At 60.7% G+C, this 17515-nt stretch overlaps 1 protein-coding gene across 5 annotated transcripts in view; it reads right to left on the reverse strand.

Annotated features, from left to right (window-relative positions):
• Positions 1-17515, reverse strand: part of WNT7B (Wnt family member 7B) — a 54534-nt gene that overhangs the window by 4681 nt on the left and 32338 nt on the right. For 4 of the 5 annotated variants that reach the window (XM_086404293.1, XM_086404294.1, XM_086404296.1 and 1 more), the window contains exon 3: positions 3905-4176. In XM_086404293.1, coding sequence (XP_086260419.1) covers positions 3905-4176 — 272 coding nt within the window. Of the gene's footprint in view, positions 1-3904; positions 4177-4731; positions 4954-17515 lie in introns of those variants that run through there. The other variant, XM_086404295.1, reaches the window with a different exon arrangement.

The raw sequence follows: 17515 nt of genomic DNA on the forward strand, positions 1-17515 counted from the left end.
CTACTAATCTGCCCTTCAGAGCTTGGAAGCTTCCTTGGCCTGGTCACGCTGCCTGCCATGGATGCCCCAGGCCAGGAGCTGACCGGATGCATAGCCCTCTCAGAGCCCCAGCCTGGGGGGCACCTGGCCCTACCCCATGCTGCTGGCCCAGGAGGTGCTTCCTCAGATGGGCGGTGATGGCCAGAGACCTGGCAGAGTGTCCAGGCTAGCCTCTGTGCAGGCCGGGTGGTCCACCGGCGTGCCCACGTTGGCCCGCTGAACAGCTGCCCCCCGCCTCGCTCTGCCGCCCGCCCTGAACCCCTTCCCTCCACAGTCAGCTCCTCTGTGGCCAGTGACAGTCCGCAGATGAAGTTGACTGGACCGCTGTGTGCAGAGCAAAGGGCTGAAGCCTTGCTTGGCTGGGTCCCCGGGGCTCACTCTCCCGGGAAGTGATCACAGGATTCAAGAATGTGCTGTTTCCGGCTTCAGTGCCCTCATGATAAGAGAGAGAGAGATGGTGGCGCCAGCCCCTACTGCCTCAGGAGACCACCTAGGAGAGTGGAGAGCGACCCACCCTGCCCAGAGGAGCTGCTGGCTGAGCCCCGGGCCTCACTCCTGCCCTAGGGAGCTCCAGAAAAGGGCAGACTGGGGTTCTTCCCAGAATAGGGGCTGGCCTACACTCTGGGGAGGGTGCTCAGTCAGGGGGAGTCCCCGGTTGGTGGACCAAAACCCTGAGGAGCTCAGAGTTGAGCAGGTCTGCACGCTCAGCTTGTCTGCTCCTGGCCCACGAGGGATTCAGTGGGCCATGTGCCAGTCTGGGGTGGGCTGAAGAATGTCCTCCCAAATGTGTCTACTCAGCCCCTCAGAATATGCCCTTCTTTGGAGATCGGAAGTTTGCAGATGTAAGTAAGGTAAGACTCGTGATGAGATGGTCCTGGTTTGGGAGGGGCCTGAGTCCAGGGACCTGTGTCCTTGTAAGAGACAGAAGAGGAGGGAACACAGACACAGAGCAGGGCCATGTGAAGACAGAAGCCGAGACTGGGTGATGCGGCCACAAGCCAAGGAGCGCCCGCGCCCCTGGAGCTGGAAGAGGCCGGAAGGACCCTGCCCTGGAGCCTCGGGAGGGAGCTCGGGCCTACGGACACCTTGACTTTCGGCCTCTGGCTCTGTGCAAGAACAAATTCCTCTTGCTAGAAGCCACTTCGCTGTGGGACTTCGGTGTAGCAGCAACAGCCTCCTCTCCTCCTGACTTGCTGAACTCCGTGCAAGGCCCGGGGGCTGGGGGTCGGGCCTGGCTGCTCCACGAGTGGGCCGGAGTGCCCAGCACTGAAGTGACCCGTGAAGGTCTGGACTCAGCTCTCCAGGAAACCTCAGAAGCCATACTCACCCGTCTCAGCTGCCATGATAAGCCCCCAGGGGGCCCTGTGTGGTCACTACCACTGGCCTTTTCCAAGAGCTCAGACTACACATGGGCTGCACAGCCCCATGGGGTCGGGGCTGCTGGGGGGGCAGGGGGGAGGGGCACAAGGTACCTTCTACCTGCGGGGGAGGAGATGGACGTGGGAGAGGGACAGGGTCAGCCAGGGCCTCGTGGACAGCTGGGGACAGTGTCAGCAGGAGAATCCTGGCTGCCAACCACGTTAGAGGCCTTTGCCGTGGCTGCCCTGGCCCCGACAGGCCCTCGCACGGCTCATCTGCCCCCCACCTTGCCTCCACCAGTCTGCTTCTCCTTAGAGCATGGCTTCCGGGTTTCACGGCTCCACCCCAGTCAAACTCCCCCAGCATATTGACTCTTCTCCATCCCAATTCCCCCCAACCCCCGAACAGCCCCAGGCCCATCACCAGCCTCCTGTTGTCAGCCTTCCTGTCTGCCTCAGGCCCAATCCTGCTAGTCTCCACTTCCCCTATGCCTTTTTACCACCTGGCAATTGCCACCCCTTCTCCCCCGCCAGCCACCAAGTCCCCAAATATAAAATGGAGACAGTGAGACTGTTCTCCCAGGGGTGTGGGAAAGCCCCTGCTCAAGACCTAAGCCACTGCAGAGGCTCAAAGGGGATTGGTTCAGTTTAGACTTCAGATGTGCCTCCTCCTCCAGGGAGCCCTCCTGGTGTCCTCCATGTAAGTGAATCTCTTTCCTCTACCCTTCCAGACACAGATCACCATTGCCTGCTCCCAGAGAATGGAGCCTGGGGCTTCCCTTGTGGCTCAGATGGTAAAGAATCTGCCTGCAATGCCGGAGACCCACGTTCGATCCCTGGGTCAGGAAGATCCCCTGGAGAAGGAAATGGCAGCCCACTCCAGTATTCTTGCCTGGAGAATTCCATGGACAGAGGAGCCTGGCGGGCTACAGTCCATGGGGTTGCAAAGAGTCAGACCTAACTAAGAGATTAACACACACACAGACACGGAGAATCCACAGCCTTCATGCTGTCTGAGAGCTCCATGGAGGTCCAGAAATGAAGACTCCTTCTTCACTATTTGTTCCTCTGACCATAACGGAACAAGCACGGGCTGCAAGGCGACCTCCACTTCTACAAGGTGAAGTCAGAGCCTGGGCCTGGCGTTCAAGGCCCATTCTGGGCTGGCCCCTGCATATGTCTCAAGCCCTGTCTCACCCACCCCTGGTGCTCCCACAGGCCTGAACCCTCTGCAGTGGCCCCCTCTTCCCCCGGGCCCCTTCCCTGCCCTCACCTCTCACACCCTGCTTCTGCTCTTCTCAGCTCTGGCATGTCCTTCAAGGTCTCCCTAGGACACTACTGCCTTCAGAAAGCTACTGCTACCCCTCCCTCAGGCCCCTGGGCTCCCTGCATGTGGACCCACTGGGTGCTGGGGGAGCTCCCACAGCCAAGGCATGTCTCACCCCACCTGTGCCCTGTGCCCAGCATGATGCCTGGCACACAGACTGGGCAGGAGCATTGGTTGAGTGAATGAGATCAGCTCAGGGCTTGGGGGCAGAGGGCATTTTCAAGGCTTCTTTGCCTGGAAAGGCTAGTCTGCCCCTGGCCTGCAGAGCCCCTCAGGCCCTGGTGCCCTGGGTGCAGCCCCTGGGGCTGGAGCACCAGACCCAGAGGCGTTCCGCTCAGCTGGCTGCTCTATCTCGGGCCATCTTGCCGCCATGGCGGCCGCTCCTCCCAGCCCAGTATCTGGGGCCTTCATCTCCCCAAGGCGGAGCTGGACTCGCCCTGACTTCTTCCCCACTGTGTCCCGGCTTGAATGTCTTCCGTTATCACGCACCTCTCTGCACCCCTCCCTACACATGAAGCTGGCTGCTCGAGAACTTCCAACTCAGTTCCTGCCTTTCCTCAGGCTGCTCCTGCTTCCTGGCACCACCCCTTCCTCCAGCCTCTCAAAATGAATCAAAGGCCACCTCCTCCAGGAAGCCTTTCTGGGTGTATTGGCATGACTCCTATAGGAGCGGGGGAGGGACAGACTGTGATCTGCTCCCGCACGACGCTTGCCAGGCCCGGCTCCTACCCTATGTGCAAAAAGGGTCCCCGTCTTACACCACTGCCCACCAGCTGGGGTCTGCGGACACATCACTTCTCAGTGTGAAAACACACCCTCAGTTTTCAAATCTCTGCAATGGGAATAGAAAGGCCCACCTTCTGGGATGGACAAGTGATGGCTTGTGCTCAGCATTACCCACCCAGCACATTCAGGCCTCAGTTCACCAACTCCCTTCTCTAGAAGAGAAGCCCAAATCTCAGAGAGGTCCAGACCCTCCCTGGATAACTGGGTAACTCAGTTGTCACACCTGAAGCAGGCCTGCCCCGCCCAGCCGTCCCAGCCCCTCCCCCTGCTTGCATCGCCCCTCCCCTTCCAGCTCCTGCCCCGCCCACCGTCGCCCCGCCCCGCTCACAGCGCTCTGCCCAGTTCCGCGTCGCCCCGCCCACCGCAGCCGCGCCCCGCCCCGCGCCCGCCCTACCTTCCTGCCCGCCTCGTTGTTGTGCAGGTTCATGAGGCGCCTGGCGTTTTTCTTGATCTCGCGGGCGTCCACGAAGCGCCGGGAGAAGTCAATGCCATAGCGCACGTCGGCGGAGCAGCCGCCCCACTTCCAGCCCTCGGCCTGGTTGTAGTAGCCCTGCTTCTCGCGGTCGCAGCCGCAGTTGCTGAGGTTGCCCTGGCTGCAGGCGGCGGTGACGGCGTGGGCCACGCCGGCCGCGGTGATGGCGTAGGTGAAGGCGGCCTCACGGCTCCCTGCGGGGAGGGGACGGGTGCGGACGGTGAGCCCCGCAGGTCCCGGCCGCGTGGGCTCGGGGCCAGGCGCTGGGCCCTGATCCTGCTGCCGGCCAGCCGTGTGACCCTGGGCTCAGCCCTGGCCCTCTCTGAGCTTCCGACTCAGCCACGTCGGGCTGATGGAGCCCACCTGGCAGGGCTTGTCGTAAGGACAGTACACCCTGGGCACTCGGTGCGTGCCCTGGCCCTGCCGCCACACGGAAGACCCTTCTCTTTCTGTCCCAGGAGCCTGGGCGGGGGCCCAGATTCCTCCTGGGAGACAACGCAGTCGGGGGTCCTGGGAGGGGCTGTTTGGGGTCTGCACCTCTGCCAGCCTCCCAGCGCTGCTCTTCAGGAGCGGACCACCTGTGCTGATCCCTTCAGGGGCGCCCACCCCACCGGCCAGGGGCCAGGCAGAATCCTCCGAGCTTGCAGTGGACCCCGAACCCGTTTGCTGCCATCTCTCTCTCTAACCACCCACTGTCACCCCCTCACCAGGCCCTGGCCGCCTGAATCTTCCTTCTCCATCAGCCCTACCTGCTTCAGGGGCCACTGAACTCCCAGGCTGGGGCACGGGTTTCCCCTGCCACCCGCACTCCCCAGCCATCCTCCAGGCGGGTGCAAAGTGCAGTTCCGCACACACCTGTGCTACATACACATTCCCTCCCTCTCCTCTGCCTGAGCTGGAAAGGGAAGGCCTGAAGTCCGTGCAGGTTGGATCCCCAGCCCTCTCTCCCTATCTTCCACCCCAAACAACTCAAATTCCGGTGCTGGTCACATGCTCCTGGAGGTTTCCTGGTCTTTTGGGTGGAATTTCCTTCCCTTTCATGCCCAAATTTTTACAACCTTTCAACGCCAGTTCCAATGTCTCCTCCTCCAAGCAGCCTTTCCAGACCACCAGCCAGAAGACAGCCCGGGCTGCCTGACCACCCTCAGTGGCAGATCTGACCCTCTCATTGCTCTTGACACTGTTCACCCGGTGAGCCCGACCACTGGGACTTCCTGGCTCCACGTGGGTCAAAGGCCCCTTAGTTGGGCAGTCCCAACTTGAATTCTTTATTTCCCACGCCCCGTCCCCTGCCTGTGCATCCAGCCATTCCAGCCCCAGTCTCTCGGGCACCCCTCACCTTGCCCACAAGCAGAGAGGCTCCCTGAGGGCCACGACTGAGACTGTGTGGTCCCCAGCACCTGCCACTACGGGTCTGGAGCTCAGTGGTGTTGACTGGACCAAAGCCCAGCTCTGGTGAGCGGCAATGGTGGTGCCCTCAGCCACAGCAGGGCGTGGCCCAGTTGGACTCAGGGGGGGCCTGGAAACCCAGGAGCCCTCCTCGCACAAGCCCACCCAAGAGTGCCAACATGCCCCGTGTGCTTGCCTACTGTTCCTGTTGTTGGGGGCTGGCATGGTCCCCCAGGTTGAGAAAGGGTTGAGAGTCAAGTTAGGTCCATTCCACGAGCATCCACTGAGCACCGACTGCCTGCCCGGCCTTGTCCTGGGTGCTGGCCTTGTGCTCTGGGGCCCGCCTCTTCACCCACCAACCGGCTGAGGGGGGCTCATCCAGAGGGGGTCCCCACTCCCCTAGGAGGCTCACCCTTGGTGGGGGTACTCATCCTGAGCGAGTACCTACACTCTGGGGGCTCACTTATCTGGGGTCCCTGCTCCCGGGGTTTCTCCCATTCAGGATGAGGACCAAGGTCTCAGGGGCCCAGGGCGGAGGAGGCTTTGGTCGGCCTCTGCCTCTCGGAGCAGGCCATGGCTTCCTGGAAATTTCCATCCTCTGAGAAGAGCTGAGGGAAGGGTGGTATCCGACATCCCTTCCTCCCTAGGAAGACCAGGGGCTGCAAAGGGCACCGCCTTCCCAGGGCCTTGCTGCTCATCCGCCCCTCTTTCCGGGCAGGCCCGTCCTGCCTACACTTTCCCCTCCTGCCTGGGGACCACTCTGATGGCACTGCTCAGTCAGAAGTCCGCCTCAGCCCAGTGAGGGGCTCTTGGAGAAGCACGGAGGAGCCCTGGTCCCACACCATCCAGGCCACTAGCCAGGAGCACCAGACAGACAGGGACAGGGAGAGCACGGTGTGAAGTGGGCACCTGAACTCTTGCTGGTGTTGGTGTCGCCCGAGCCCAGCAGAGCCTGCTGACTAGCTCATGCATGGGCAGGGGAGGTGGCAGTGAACTTCGGGGTCCAGGAGAGAAGGTGACCACGGAGCTCTGCAAGGAGGCCACAAGGAACCATGGAACCTCCAAGGATTCCTCAACCTGCCTCTCAGTGGGGGGTTGGGGGTGGGGTGGAGTAGTCAGGGAAGGCTTCCTGCAAGAGGTGACATCTTAAAGTAAGTCTTAACAAGAAGTATGTGTTAACTCATCATGGTTTGTGTGTGTGAATGTGTGTATGTGTGAATGTGTGTGTGGTGTGTGTGACTGTGTATATGGTGTCCAAGTATGTGAGTGTGTGTACGTATAGTTGTGTGGTGGGTGCACGCTCCTGGTGCACATACAGCAGGTGCAGAGGTGTGCAACAGTTTGGTGTTCCTGGGCCAGGAGTAGGAGATCAAGAGTCGTGAAAAAAGAGGTGGCCGAGGTGCCAGGGAGCCAGTGTGTGGGTGGCCAGAGATGTCCCGTGAAGCAGGTGGCACTTTCTGCCAGTGTGAGGGTGAGAGAGAAGCTGCGGGGTTTAGATCTTAGAGCCCATACTGGCTGCGGGGCGAGGGGACTCCTGGAACTATTTAGCAAGCAGATCAGCGGAGCTGTGCTTCCCTCCTCCTCACCGGCTCTCACAGCACCAGCACTCCCTGACCCTTCATACGTGTCCTCATCGACCTGTCCCGACGATCATGTGACAGGTTTTATCCTTATTCCCATATCATAGGTGAGAACACCGAAGTACACAGAAGCTGTGAAGTGAAGTGATGTGAAGTGAAAGTCACTCAGTAGTGTCCAACTCTTTGTGACCCCATGGACTATACAGTCCGTGGAATCCTCCAGGCCAGAATACTGGAATGGGTAGCCCTTGCCTTCTCCAAGGGATCTTCCCAACCCAGGGATGGAACCCAGGTTTCCCTCATTGCAAGTGGATTCTTTACCAGCTGAACTACAAGGGAAGCCCAAGAATACTGGAGTGGGTAGCCTATCCCTTCTCCAGGGGATCTTCCTGACCTGGGAATTGAACCGGGGTCTCCTGCAGTGCAGACAGATTCTTTACCAACTGAGCTATCAGGAAGCTGTGAAACGAGGTGTTAATGGCTGAAGCAGGACTTGAACCCGGGCAGTGGAATCCAAGCCCAGCTTTGCAGAGGGAGGGCCTGGGGCATAGGTCATGGAGGTCATCCTACCTGCTCCGTGGCCCTTTGCCCTCAGTCATCTTGGGCAGGAGGAGACTGGGAAGAGGATGCACAGCCCCTTGGAGGCGGTGAGATTCTGCCTCTGCCTCTGCATCTGTGGGCGCTGGGGTGGGGGGTGGGGGAGTGCTAACCAGCAGGTGAACACTGGTTGGGAGCCCTGGGGAGGCAGAGCTGGCCTCGGAATGGGCGTGCCACACGCTGGGCACCGGGCAGGGGGTGAGGAATCTCCTCTGGTTGTGTAATCCACCAGGAGGCCAGGCCCACGGAGTTAAAAGTCCCACAACCAAGCCCTGCCTGTGCGAGCAGGATGTGGGCGTGCCCTTGGAGGCCCTGGAGCCCCGCACTCCATCCTCTTCTTCCCCAAACGCCCTCCTCCCCAGCAGCAGCCAGAAGGGGGACTCCCACATCCCCCACCCTAAAGCGCCAGGCAGGCCAGCAGGTGCCCAGGCCAGGGACGGCTGCGTGTTTGGAGGGCATTTCACAGAACCCCTCCTCCCATCTTTTCTGCTCCCGCCTGGTTTCTGCCCCGTACTCAGCTCAGACCCAGTTACTCATCAGTTACTCACCCGGTTGCCACTCCCGCTAATTCCTTTTTTATTTGGTTTTAATGAGCCAAGCCCTCTCATCTCACCATGGAGACAAGCGGGAGGTGAGCATGAGGGAGGCATGGTTTGGGGAGCTGAGGAGTCACGTGGGGTTCGGGATGGAGGGGATTGCTCACCCCCCCCCCCGCCCCGCTGCATTCTGCAGGCGCATCTCATTTAATGCAACGGCTTTGTCGCTCCATTTCACAGAACTGGACGCTGACTCTGGGGGCCAACTCACAGTGTGCCTGGCCTGGAGGGAGGACATGGGCCCCTCCCCCACCAGATCACACCGGGGCGGCTGCCTGTCCTCCAGGGTGAGAAGGGGGAGGGCTTGGATTAGAGAGAAGCCCCTCAAACCCGTGGGCCTTGTCCCAGCAAACATCCGGGATTCCCGGGCCCCTGAGATGCCCTCCAGCCCTGCCCACCTGTCCCACCCACCACTCCTTGAAGCCCTGCTTGTCCAAGCCCAACAGCTGGTCGCCTGTGGGCAGGTGCAGCTGCGCCCCCATGCACACCACTCTGCTGGGATAAACAGGGCAAGGCCCAATTCCTTGCTGCCTACGTGGAGAACATGGCTCCCTCTTCATGGAGCCCTGCCTGCCTGCCCACGTGCCTGCAGCTCACCCAGGCTCTGAACGCAGATAGGAGGACCCCTGCTTCCCGAAGCCCTGCTTTGGGGTGAAATGCCCGCCCCTGGCTCTTGCCAGGTGCCCGCAGGCTGCAGGGGTGGTGGACGGGATCCATGTCTGACTCCTCTGTGTGCCCCCACCCCGCAGCGTTACTCCCTGAGCCCCCATGTGAGCAGGGAGGGGGCTGGATGCACGACAGGCATCATCCCCTTCTGTCTCCACGACCACCCACAGAATAACTCCTCTGAATGAGACCCATCTCACAGATGGGAACACTGAGCCTCAGTGCTGGGAAGTGATTTGCTCAGGCAGCAGCAGTGACAGACACGTGAGCACAGCGGCTGCTCCAGATGCAGCTGGTGATGGGGGTGGGGAGCTGGGCGGAGGCAGCGGGGACAGTCTGTGTGGGGCCAGCCGCTGTCCTGGGGGGCACTCTTTGCTCTCGGGAGCCCAGGGGCCCCGCTTGGGATCCGGAGCCCACCCCAGACGGATCTGCACCCGCAGACCACACAGCCAGCAGCAGGTCCGGCTGTCTGTCTGGCACTCAGGAAGTCAAGATGGGCTCTGTGAGCCACGCAGGGCCCCCAGCCCGAGGTTTCAGGGAAGCAGAGGGAGGTTCGGGCAGACGCGGGAGGAGCAGGCAGGAAAGCCCTGAACTTGCAGTCTCATACCTGCTGCGCAGCCCCAGGCAAGCCACAAACGCTCTCGGAGCCTGTGCCCCTTTTGCCCCACGGTCCCAGGAGAGCTCAAAGAGCAAACAACATAAATAGGCATTGCCCTCACGGTCACCAAATGAGGGGGCCAGGGCGGGCCACGGACGACCAGGTACAACTCGGGGCCCCCAGGACGGGCCGGGCGCCTCTCTGTGCTATCCGCAGCCTCCTCCCAGGCAGCCTGCCCAGCTGTCCCCTCCACACATATTCTAGATGAATCCAAAACAGCTGACCCTCGGAGACCACTGTCCCATAGGTAAACCGAGGCGCTGGCCACTCAGGGGCCGTCCAGCTCTGCTCTCTCTTTCCTATTGGTTACTCAGACTTAACCCCGTCCCTCCAAGCAAAGACCCACCCCCACCCCCATCCCACCACTGCATGCCAGCCAGACCTGAGGTCCAGGGAAAAAGGGTCTTCCCAGATCATAAGGGCCTCGCTAACCCTTCCATCCCCTCACCCAGACCTCAAGGAGGACGCTGGGGACCAGGCAGTGCTTTGTGAGCAGTTACTGGAGGAGACAGGCTTCCCAGGTAGCTCAGTGGTACAGAATCCACCTGCAATGCAGAAGACACAGGTTTGATCCCTGAGTCGGGAAGATCCCCTGGAGGAGGAAATGGCCACCCACTCCAGTATGCATGCCTGGAGAATCCCATGGACAGAGGGGCCTGGCATGGTATCTTCAGAAAGCCACCACCAGCACTAATTGAGCTCATGATGACCTGATTAACTGCGGGCCTGGGGAGGCACGGTGAGCACGGCGCTTGTCCCCTCCGAGAAGGGGAGCTGGGAGGGCCTGAGGGGCCATCCGGTGCTCCTCCACAAGGAGTCTGAGGCCCAGACAGAGACAGCATGCTGCCCAAAGTCACACAGCGGCTCAGGAAGTGGGCGAACCCAGACCTGACATTCCGAAATGACTGAGGTGAGGTCAAAGTCAAAGGTCCCAGGGAGCAGCCTCAGAGTCAGAGCCCTCGAGTTCAAGTCTAGACCCTAAAACTGACCAGTTGGGTGGCCTTGGACCAATCAAGGGGCCTTTGAATACCTCAGTGTTTCCGCTTTGCAAAATAAGGATGAGGGTAATTGCTCTGATATGGCTGAGTCCCCACGTCAGAGGACCCATGAGTGGTCCCAGGGGCAGGCCTGGCCCAGCACACAGAGGGTGGCTGACCTGCACTTCATGTCCACACGTGTGTCACACACCACACACGGACTCTCCGTGGTGCACACAGGTTCGGGCATCCTGTGTACCGCTGCCTGTGTTCTCACACGTGTGTCTGGGGTGTATGCCTGGACCCACACGTGCACAAATGCAGTTCCCATGAGCGTGAGCAAATGTGTGCCCGTCTTGTGGCCAACAGCTTGGCTCTGTCAAACCCCACCTCTCTGCCAACCTGCACTTCCCCTGCTTTGAGAAAACACAGTATTTTCTACAATTCAGTAATAAAAAGGCAAACAACCCAATTAAAAACAGGCAAAGGATCTGAATGGACAGTTCTCCAAAGAAGGAATAAAAATGGCCATTAAGCCCACAAAAAGACGCTCGACATCATTAGCCATCAAGGGCATGCAGATCAAAGCCACGACGCGAGCATGTCACATCCACTTTGCTGTCGTCGTTCAGCGGCCAAGTCGTGTCCGACTCTTTGTGACCCCGTGGACTGCAGCATGCCAGGCTTTCCTGTCCCTCACCATCTCCTGGAGTTTGCCCATGTTCATGTCCATTGAATCAGTGATGCCATCCAACCCTCTCATCCTCTGTCACACCCACTAGAATGACTAAAATAAAAAGACACTAACAAGTGTTGATGAAGATGTGGAGAAACCAGAACCCTCATGCGCCGCTGGTGGGAATGGGTATGCAAACGGTTTGGCAGTTCCTCAAAATGTTAAATACAGAGTGACTCTGTAACCCAGCAACCCCTCCCCTAGATATGTACCCAAGAGAAACGAACGTGTGTCCACGCAACAGCTTGTGTGTGAATACTCATGGCAGCATGATTCTCAACAGCCAGAAGGTGGAAGCAACCCGGATACCCATCAGCGGATGAAGAAAGCACGGTCCCTCAACACAACAAAACACAGCAGACACACAGAGGGACAAAGTATGGACACAGGCTACTGCGTGAATGAACCCTGAGAACGTGGGGCTCATAGCTGCCAGACGATGCCACTGATGTGAGAGGCCCAGAGCAGGTGAGTCCACAGGGACAGAAAGCAGCAAGTGTTGCCAAGGGCAAGGGGGACTGAAGGGCGACCCCTGCGGGGTACAGCGTTGCTCTTTGGAGTGATGAAAATGTTCTGGATTGACTATGGTGATGGTCGCACAGCCTAAGACTACACTAAACCCTCTGAGTTGTATACTTTAAATGCATGGGTTGTACTGATATGAGCTATATCTGAATAAAGCTGCTATACAAACACAGCAGGGACTTCCCCGGTGGTCTGGTGGCTGAGACGCCACACTCCCAATGCAGGGGGCCCAGGTTCGATCCCTAGTCAGGGAACTTGATCCCACAGGCCGCAACCAAAAAGTGATCCCTCATGCTGCAAGGAAGATCAAAGACCCTGCGTGCTGCACCGATGCAGTCAAATAAAATAAATATTTTTAAAAATACAGCAAAAAAAACTGCCCCCAACCAAAAACAAACAAAAAGCCCTACAGCAGGTTTTCAGGGGATTGCACACAACTCGTCCTAGTCGATTTAAACCTTCATGGGGTCCCCCTCACAGTGAGGGTACTTAGCTCAGAGGAGGCAGGGGACCGGCCCGAGGTCACACGGAAGGCAGGCTGACCTCAGAGCTGGGATCTGACCCCGGGCCCCAGGGTCCATGCTCGGACCACTCTCCACCCACCAGAACGGAGAAACCACACGGTCTGTCTCCCGCCTCTCTGACCAGACCTGGGACCCAGGCACCCTATTCCATCTCACCCCTCCTTCCTTCATGTCCCTGCAGTACCATCCATATGTCTCCCCAGCACCAAGCACAGTCCGCCCTCCTCACCGACCCCACGGACTGGAGCCCCTACCTACCCCCAAGCCCAAGGCCGCCAGACAGCAGGGCAGGACTGGCGCGTCACAGCCCAGGTGACTAATGGGCTGGGAGGGGGTTCACAGGGCGTGCAGGCAGACAGCCTCCGTCAGAACCACGGAGGGGTCGGCCGACAGGGTGGTTGTAGGGAGGCACTTGGGTGGAGGGTGGCCAGTGCAGGCCCCTCTCAGGAAGGAGGCTGAAGGGGCTTCCCTAGAGGTCCAGGGACTAAGATTCTGCACTCCCAATGCAGGGGGCCCGGGTTCGATCCCTGGTCAGGGAACTAGGCCCCACATGCCACAGCTAAAAAGACACTACATGCCACGACGAAGATCAAGATCCCGTGGGTCACGACTAAGACCCACACAGCCAAAATAATAAATAGACAAGGATACGGAAGGGAAGTCCCGAACCACAAGAGAAGCGAGTCGTGCAAAGGTGCAAGGAACAGAGTTCAGGCAGAGGGAACGGCGATGCTGAGGCCCCGAGGACAGAATGAGATGGGGGTGTGTGGTTTGATGCAGGAGAGACAGCCACACCATGTCGACTCTGGGAGCCCACAGGGAGGATTTTACATTTTATTCTATGAAGATGAAAAGCCCCTGGAAGGTGCTGCTGTGACGGACATTGGAAAGGACGCTCTGCTGATGGCAGGGGTGTGGTGGAAGCAGGGAGACCCATGGGGAGGCTGTGGAAGGGTCTGGGTAAGAAACGCTGATGGACTGCCAGGTGGAGGAGGTGAGCAGCCAGGCTTGGGATAGAGTCTGAGGGTGGAGCCAGTGGGACCAGCTGGGGGACTGGGTGAGGAGGTTTGGGGAAAGACACGTCCAAAAGGAATGCGCAGCTGGTAGGGCCGTCACCACGAGAGGCGAGGAGAGGTCCCGGCTGGGGAAAATCAAGGCACTGCCTTGGCCACAAGTAGGGGGCAGCCGAGCACTCCCCTGCCCCGGAGACCCACAGCCCCGTCCAGATGGCCCTGGGGCTCCTGGGTGGCCTTGGCCCGGACCTTCACTCCCCCAAGTCTGTTTGCCCACGTAACACGGGGGTGGGGCCCAGTGCAGTGGGTTCCAAGCCTCCTTAACAGGATCCTTTGCCAGACTTGAACTTGAGATCCAAGTGAGGCTGCCAGGGCTGAAGTAGGGTAGGCACGTGGGCCAGGGTGGGCTCCTGGGCCCTCCAGGCCCAGCCAGTGGGACGCTGCCAGCTGGTGGGCTCCCCCGGCCCTCTGAGACCCCCACCCAATCTGAGTCTCAGATTCCCATGAGCTTGGAAGGCAGGGAGAATACCTCCCCTACCCACGGTGTAGGTGGAGGGACGGAGGCCAGGAGACACCCCCGGCCGCACCAGCAGCTCCTGGGGTCCTCCAGCAGGGTAGGCGCAGTGCCCGTGTGGCCCCCGGCGCTGCTATGCCCCAGCCTGGCCCCTGGGCCCCAGCCTTGGCCCAGTCACGGGACCTGGGCAGGTGCCCCCTGCCTGCGGTGTGTCCCAGCACACGTGGGGTGAGGCAGGAGGCGGGGGCAGGCAAGCCCACAGGGACCTTGAGGCTGCCAGGCCCCGGAGCCCCATTTGTGCACCCGAAGACTCTGGAGCCCAGAGCCCCCGCCCTACCAGGACCCCTGCCAGCCCGACCTAGGGTTCTGGGAAAGGGGGCCCGGCCTGGACCCCCTGGGTGATGGCAGAGAGGCTCTCTTGCTCCCTGTTGCCTCTTTCTGAATCCCCCCCGCACCACCTCTTGGGGTCCAGGCAGTGGAGTGAGGGTTCTGGAAGTGCTCAGCGCACGTGGCGGCTTTTACCGCCCATCTCAGAGCCGCCTGGACCTGGGCCTGGGTGGGTGAGCGGGTGGGCACAGGCCCGCCTGTGACCCGTGTGTGTTGCCCTCTCCGGGTCCCTCTTGCTGGGAGGCTCTGCCGGTCCCTGCCCACCCCCATCTGCGTCTCCATCCCTCTGTCCCTCGCTGCGCCCCCCTCTGGCCCCACCCGGCCCCCACCCCGCTGGTTCCTGGCTGAGTCAGTGTCTCTGCGCTAAGCTCTTCCCCGCCGTCGTCATAAACACAGGGCTGGAAACAGCCCTGCCAGGTCCGAACACGCCGGCACGCCCGTGCCCGAGGCCTTTGTTCTGACCTAGCGGGGCCCTCGCGCCCGCAGCGGCCTTCCCGCTGAGCCAGGCTTGGGCTGGCCTTCCAGGGGCTCCCGTCCTGCCCGGGGCTCTGGGAGGGCTGGCCCGGTGTCTCCCAGGAAGGACCCCAGCTTCCGGCAGGCGGCCTCTCTCCTGAGGGGGGTCAGCCCCGGGCAGCCTACCCTAGAGACGCTCCCCCGCACAGGCCTTGCAGCAAAATCAGCGGATGCCTGTGAGAGGGAACTCGGCGTGACCAGAGCCCCCTCCCCACGTTCTGCAGTTGCCCCCTGCCCCCTCCCCCAACCAGGCACCTGGATCCTCACTGAGCACAGGGCTGCACCGTGGGTTCAGATGACTATTTCTTGCCCGTGTGTGACCTCGGGCAGCTCAGGCTTCCAGGGCCTCTGTCTGTGCCGTGTGGACAGTGGAACCAGGAGCGAGCGGCGTTTCTGTGAGGGCCTGGCCGCAGCGGCCTTGGAGCGATGGCGCCCCCGCTGCGGTGGCAGGAGGGGCCCACGGGGAGACAGGCTGAGATCTGGGTCAGGTTTGCCCTGGCAGCTCGAGGGTGGAGGCCTGCCCACGCTGTGACCTGTGTCCAGCATGGTGGACAGGAGCCCAGAGGCCTGGACCCCTTGTCCATGGAGCCTTGGGCAGGACCGCAGGGTGGGCACCGAGGGAACTTCCTGCCCCTATTCTGGGGACACTTCGTCCCAAGTCCTGGGGGAATCAGGACCCCAGCCTTGGCGCTGGTGGGCAGACGGGTGCCCAGAGAATGTGAGGCTGTGCCCAGGGTCACCCAGTGGGACCCGGGCAGCTGGGCCAATCTGGTCTGTATTTGCAGAAGTGCCCTCTCTCCACCCACAGCCTGTCCTGTCTGTCCGGGCTCTGCCAGCTGAGGCTGGAAAATTCCCACCCTGGATGAGCGCCAGGCGGGCCTTGAGGGGCCACATGGATGGATCAGCCACCGGCCAGCCCAAGCCTCCAGCTGGTCACCGCTGGACGGTCCAGCGCCTGCTCACCTCAGCAGCTGCTGCTCCTGGAGCTAGGGGCCTTCCGATGTAGGGCGCAGAGCCAGGACCCCCGGACTGACCACAGGCCTTATCTGTCCTGAACCAGGAGTGAACCGGTGGGAGCGCTGCCCTCAGGGAAGTCTTCCTGATTCTGACATTGGAGGCCCTGGGTGTCCCTGGTCTCCTGGCAGCCTGGACCCCAAGCCGTGAGCCTTGAAAAGGTCTGTTCTGCTGCCTCGGGCTGGGCCCCTGGGATGGGCGTAGGGGTAGGGAGTGACCAGACAGACAGGACAAAGATGCGCCTCCCTGAGAGGGTGTGCAGGTTCAAGGCCGGGGCCCAGCTGGGCCTCCCAGCCCAGCCCCATCGGCTCACCCGGGGCGCGCAGGGTTCGAGGCTTCAAGAGCAGCACCGGGTGGCCGTCACACCACCACCAGCGTCCTGCCCCAGGCAGGCTGAGCCATCCGGGGCTGCTGAAGGGAGCCACCCTCACACCCACGTGCTGCCCCAGGGGGCAGACGGCGGTGACCCTCTGCCCGTGGCCGAGCTGGAGGACCATGTCCTGGGAGGAGACACTCAGATCTGGGTTCAAACGTCCACTCTGCCCCGACCAGGGTGACACAGGGCAACTCCTGACCCCTCTGAGAACAGTGCCACAGTGTCCCAAACACGAGACACAGGGATCATTTAAAATTCTCTAGCAGCCACATAAAGACAAGTGAAGAGCAGCAGGTGAATTTAGATTTGGTGACATATTTTATTTAGCCCATATATCCAAATATTGCCATTTCAACATCTTTATGTAAAGATCTCCCAGGTCTCCCGCATTGCAGGAAGATTCTTTACCAGCTGAGCCACCAGGGGAGCCCAGGAATACTTGAGCGGGTAGCCTGTCCCTTCTCCAGCAGATCTTCCTGACGCAGGAGTAGAACCCAGGTCTCCTGCATTGCCAGTGGATTCTTTACAAACTGAGCTACCAGGGAAGCCTAAATATTACCATTTGAACATCTTAATGTAAAGATCATGAAAGAGACATTTTACTTGCTTTTCTCTTTTGACATCTCTGAAATCTGCCGCATATCCTACACTCATGGCACCTCGCGGTTTGCATGGGCCGTATTTCAAGTGGCTCCTCTGCCCGTGGGGGCCTGTGTCCCCAAAGGGGACAGGGCAGCCCTCGAGCCCTGGTCTCTCCTGGGGACTCAGGTGGCACCTCCCTGAGCCTGCGCTCTGAGGCCCTGGTCAGGGGTCCAGGCACGAGCACGGGCACAGAGCTGCGGAGCTGCCCTTCTTCCTCCAAGGCCCCGGCCACTGCCCCACGGGGAAGCCCCAGACCATCCCCTCGGACGCGTGGAGGGAGGTCTCGGACTGTTCAGAAACTGAGACCTTTGCTGAGCCCCCACAGCAGGCGGCCAGCAGGCAGAGGGCCTGCTCCCAATGCCGATCTCACCCAGAGAGCAAACGGGCCCCACGTGAGGCGGGATTAGGGGTGGCCCTATGCCTGGTCATGTCCGAGCAGCATGTGATGGGCGGGACTCAGTGTTCCATGGCAGCTCAGGGTGCGGGCAGGGGCCAAGTGCACGCAGCCACAGCCCCCGTGTCCTGTGCCAGTGGGTCTCCAGGGGCACCAGGTACAGCCGGGGGCAGGGCAGTGGTGGCAGGGAACCCTCTCCTGCTCAGACCCATCTGGGCCTTCCTGGCCTTCACAGCACTCACGCCGCAGGCACCCTCCAGCCCTGACCCCTCCTGGGCAGCCTCGGGTCTCCCCATCTTCTGGTTTGCTCTGATGTTCCCGCAGTTCCCGGAAAAACACCACTCACATTCTGGACTCTGGGCTTTGGGCTCCTGGTGTTCCCTCCACCTGGGGCCCCCTTCCCTGCTCTCAGCTTTGTGCTGATCTGGGTCA

The sequence above is a fragment of the Bos grunniens genome, chromosome 5 (genome assembly GCF_055505025.1).
Source record: "Bos grunniens cultivar Pamir isolate PY7600 chromosome 5, Bosgru_T2T1.0, whole genome shotgun sequence".
NCBI lineage: Eukaryota > Metazoa > Chordata > Mammalia > Artiodactyla > Bovidae > Bos > Bos grunniens.